At 57.8% G+C, this 1,359-nt stretch overlaps 1 protein-coding gene across 1 annotated transcript in view; it reads right to left on the minus strand.

Annotated features, from left to right (window-relative positions):
- The window catches only part of LOC104135265 (potassium inwardly rectifying channel subfamily J member 3), a 70,373-nt gene that overhangs the window by 46,789 nt on the left and 22,225 nt on the right, over positions 1-1,359 (minus strand). Inside the window, exon 3 of the mRNA XM_009648892.1 lies at positions 195-411. Coding sequence (XP_009647187.1) covers positions 195-411 — 217 coding nt within the window. The remainder of the gene's footprint in view (positions 1-194; positions 412-1,359) is intronic.

Genomic DNA, 1,359 nt, shown 5'->3' on the forward strand with positions numbered 1-1,359 from the left:
TGGTAACGGACACACTGCCAAAAAAACCCCCGCTTGGTAGGAAGAGACAACTCGGGCTGGCTCAAAGCATTTGCCAAACGTGACCGTGCGCTCGGATTAAAGGGCAATCCGAAAGCAGCCGCCCTTTCGAAGGCGGGTGGTTCAGACCCGCGGGGTGGCATCTGCTCCGCCGAGCATCGGCTGCCACTACTCACCCGTCGTTTCCACGATGCCCTCCAGGATGACGACAATCTCGAACTGCTCCGTCTGCATGCTGCGCTGGGAGAGGTCGTAGAAGGGGCTCTTGGCGTCGATCACGTGGCAGATGGTGAGCGGGGACACGAGGAAAAGCTGGTCGGCCCCCGTGCTGAAGCCCACGTCCAGCTCCAGCTGATCGAGCGGGAGGAATTCGCCCTCCGGGGTCTGGCGGGACTGGGCAGGGAAGAGACAGAGAGAGAGAAACGTCACTGCCGGAGCAGCCCTCGCCGAGGCACCCTGGCAGCACCCCGCGCCTCTGCCACCAGCCCGCAAGGCAAGGCTCAGTCCAGCTGCGTGGCCCCGAAATGGGTGGGAACCCAGCGCCAGCCGTGCAGAGCGGGGACGCACCCTTTCTAACGCGCGCCTTACTGCAGCTCCCAGCACAGCAGCCCTGGAAGGCCACCGGCCACCGGCACGAAGGGTGATGGCTCTGCCACCAAAAGGGCTGTCAGGCTCTGGAATGGGCTGCCCAGGGAGGTGGTCCAGTCCCCATCCCTGGAGGGATTTAAAAGAAGGACAGATGAGGTGCTGAGGGCCAGGGTTTAGTGGTGGGATGGCAGGGTTAGGTTAACGGGTGGGATTGATGGTCTCAAAGGGCTTTTCCAACCAAAGCGATTCCATGATTCTATGACCCACCGCATCCCGGCAAGCTTCGCCTCGCATCCCGGCTCCGTAAGGAGCACCGTAACCAGCACAGCCCTGCCCCTAACGCTCCCTCCCCGGCATTTACCTCCCCTCCCTGTGTTATGGAAGGCAGGAACAGGACATTGCAGCCCTTCCCGGTCGTTATATTTGTTATAGAATTTTCCATTATTTGCTATTCAGATTTTACAAGGAATTTTCACAAACCCTGGTATTCATCACGCGCTGCCAAACCCCAGCGTTACACCACTACTTGAGATGGGTTTCCATCATTCCCAACTTTCTGAGCCAATGTCGAACCTTGTATTGACCACTACGACTGACCTGAAATGGGATTTTTTTTTTTTCCCCCCAACAGGAGCACCATTAGCCTTGCAGGAAAAAGCATAATTTTCTCCTGGAAGTTTTTCTTTAGCTATTCTTCCATTCCCCTCGTTACTCAGCTCAGTGCTGCGGCTGTCACTGGGGGTGGGGGGGGCA

This window comes from Egretta garzetta, unplaced genomic scaffold (genome assembly GCF_000687185.1).
Source record: "Egretta garzetta isolate BGI_Z169 unplaced genomic scaffold, ASM68718v1 scaffold191, whole genome shotgun sequence".
Lineage (NCBI taxonomy): Eukaryota > Metazoa > Chordata > Aves > Pelecaniformes > Ardeidae > Egretta > Egretta garzetta.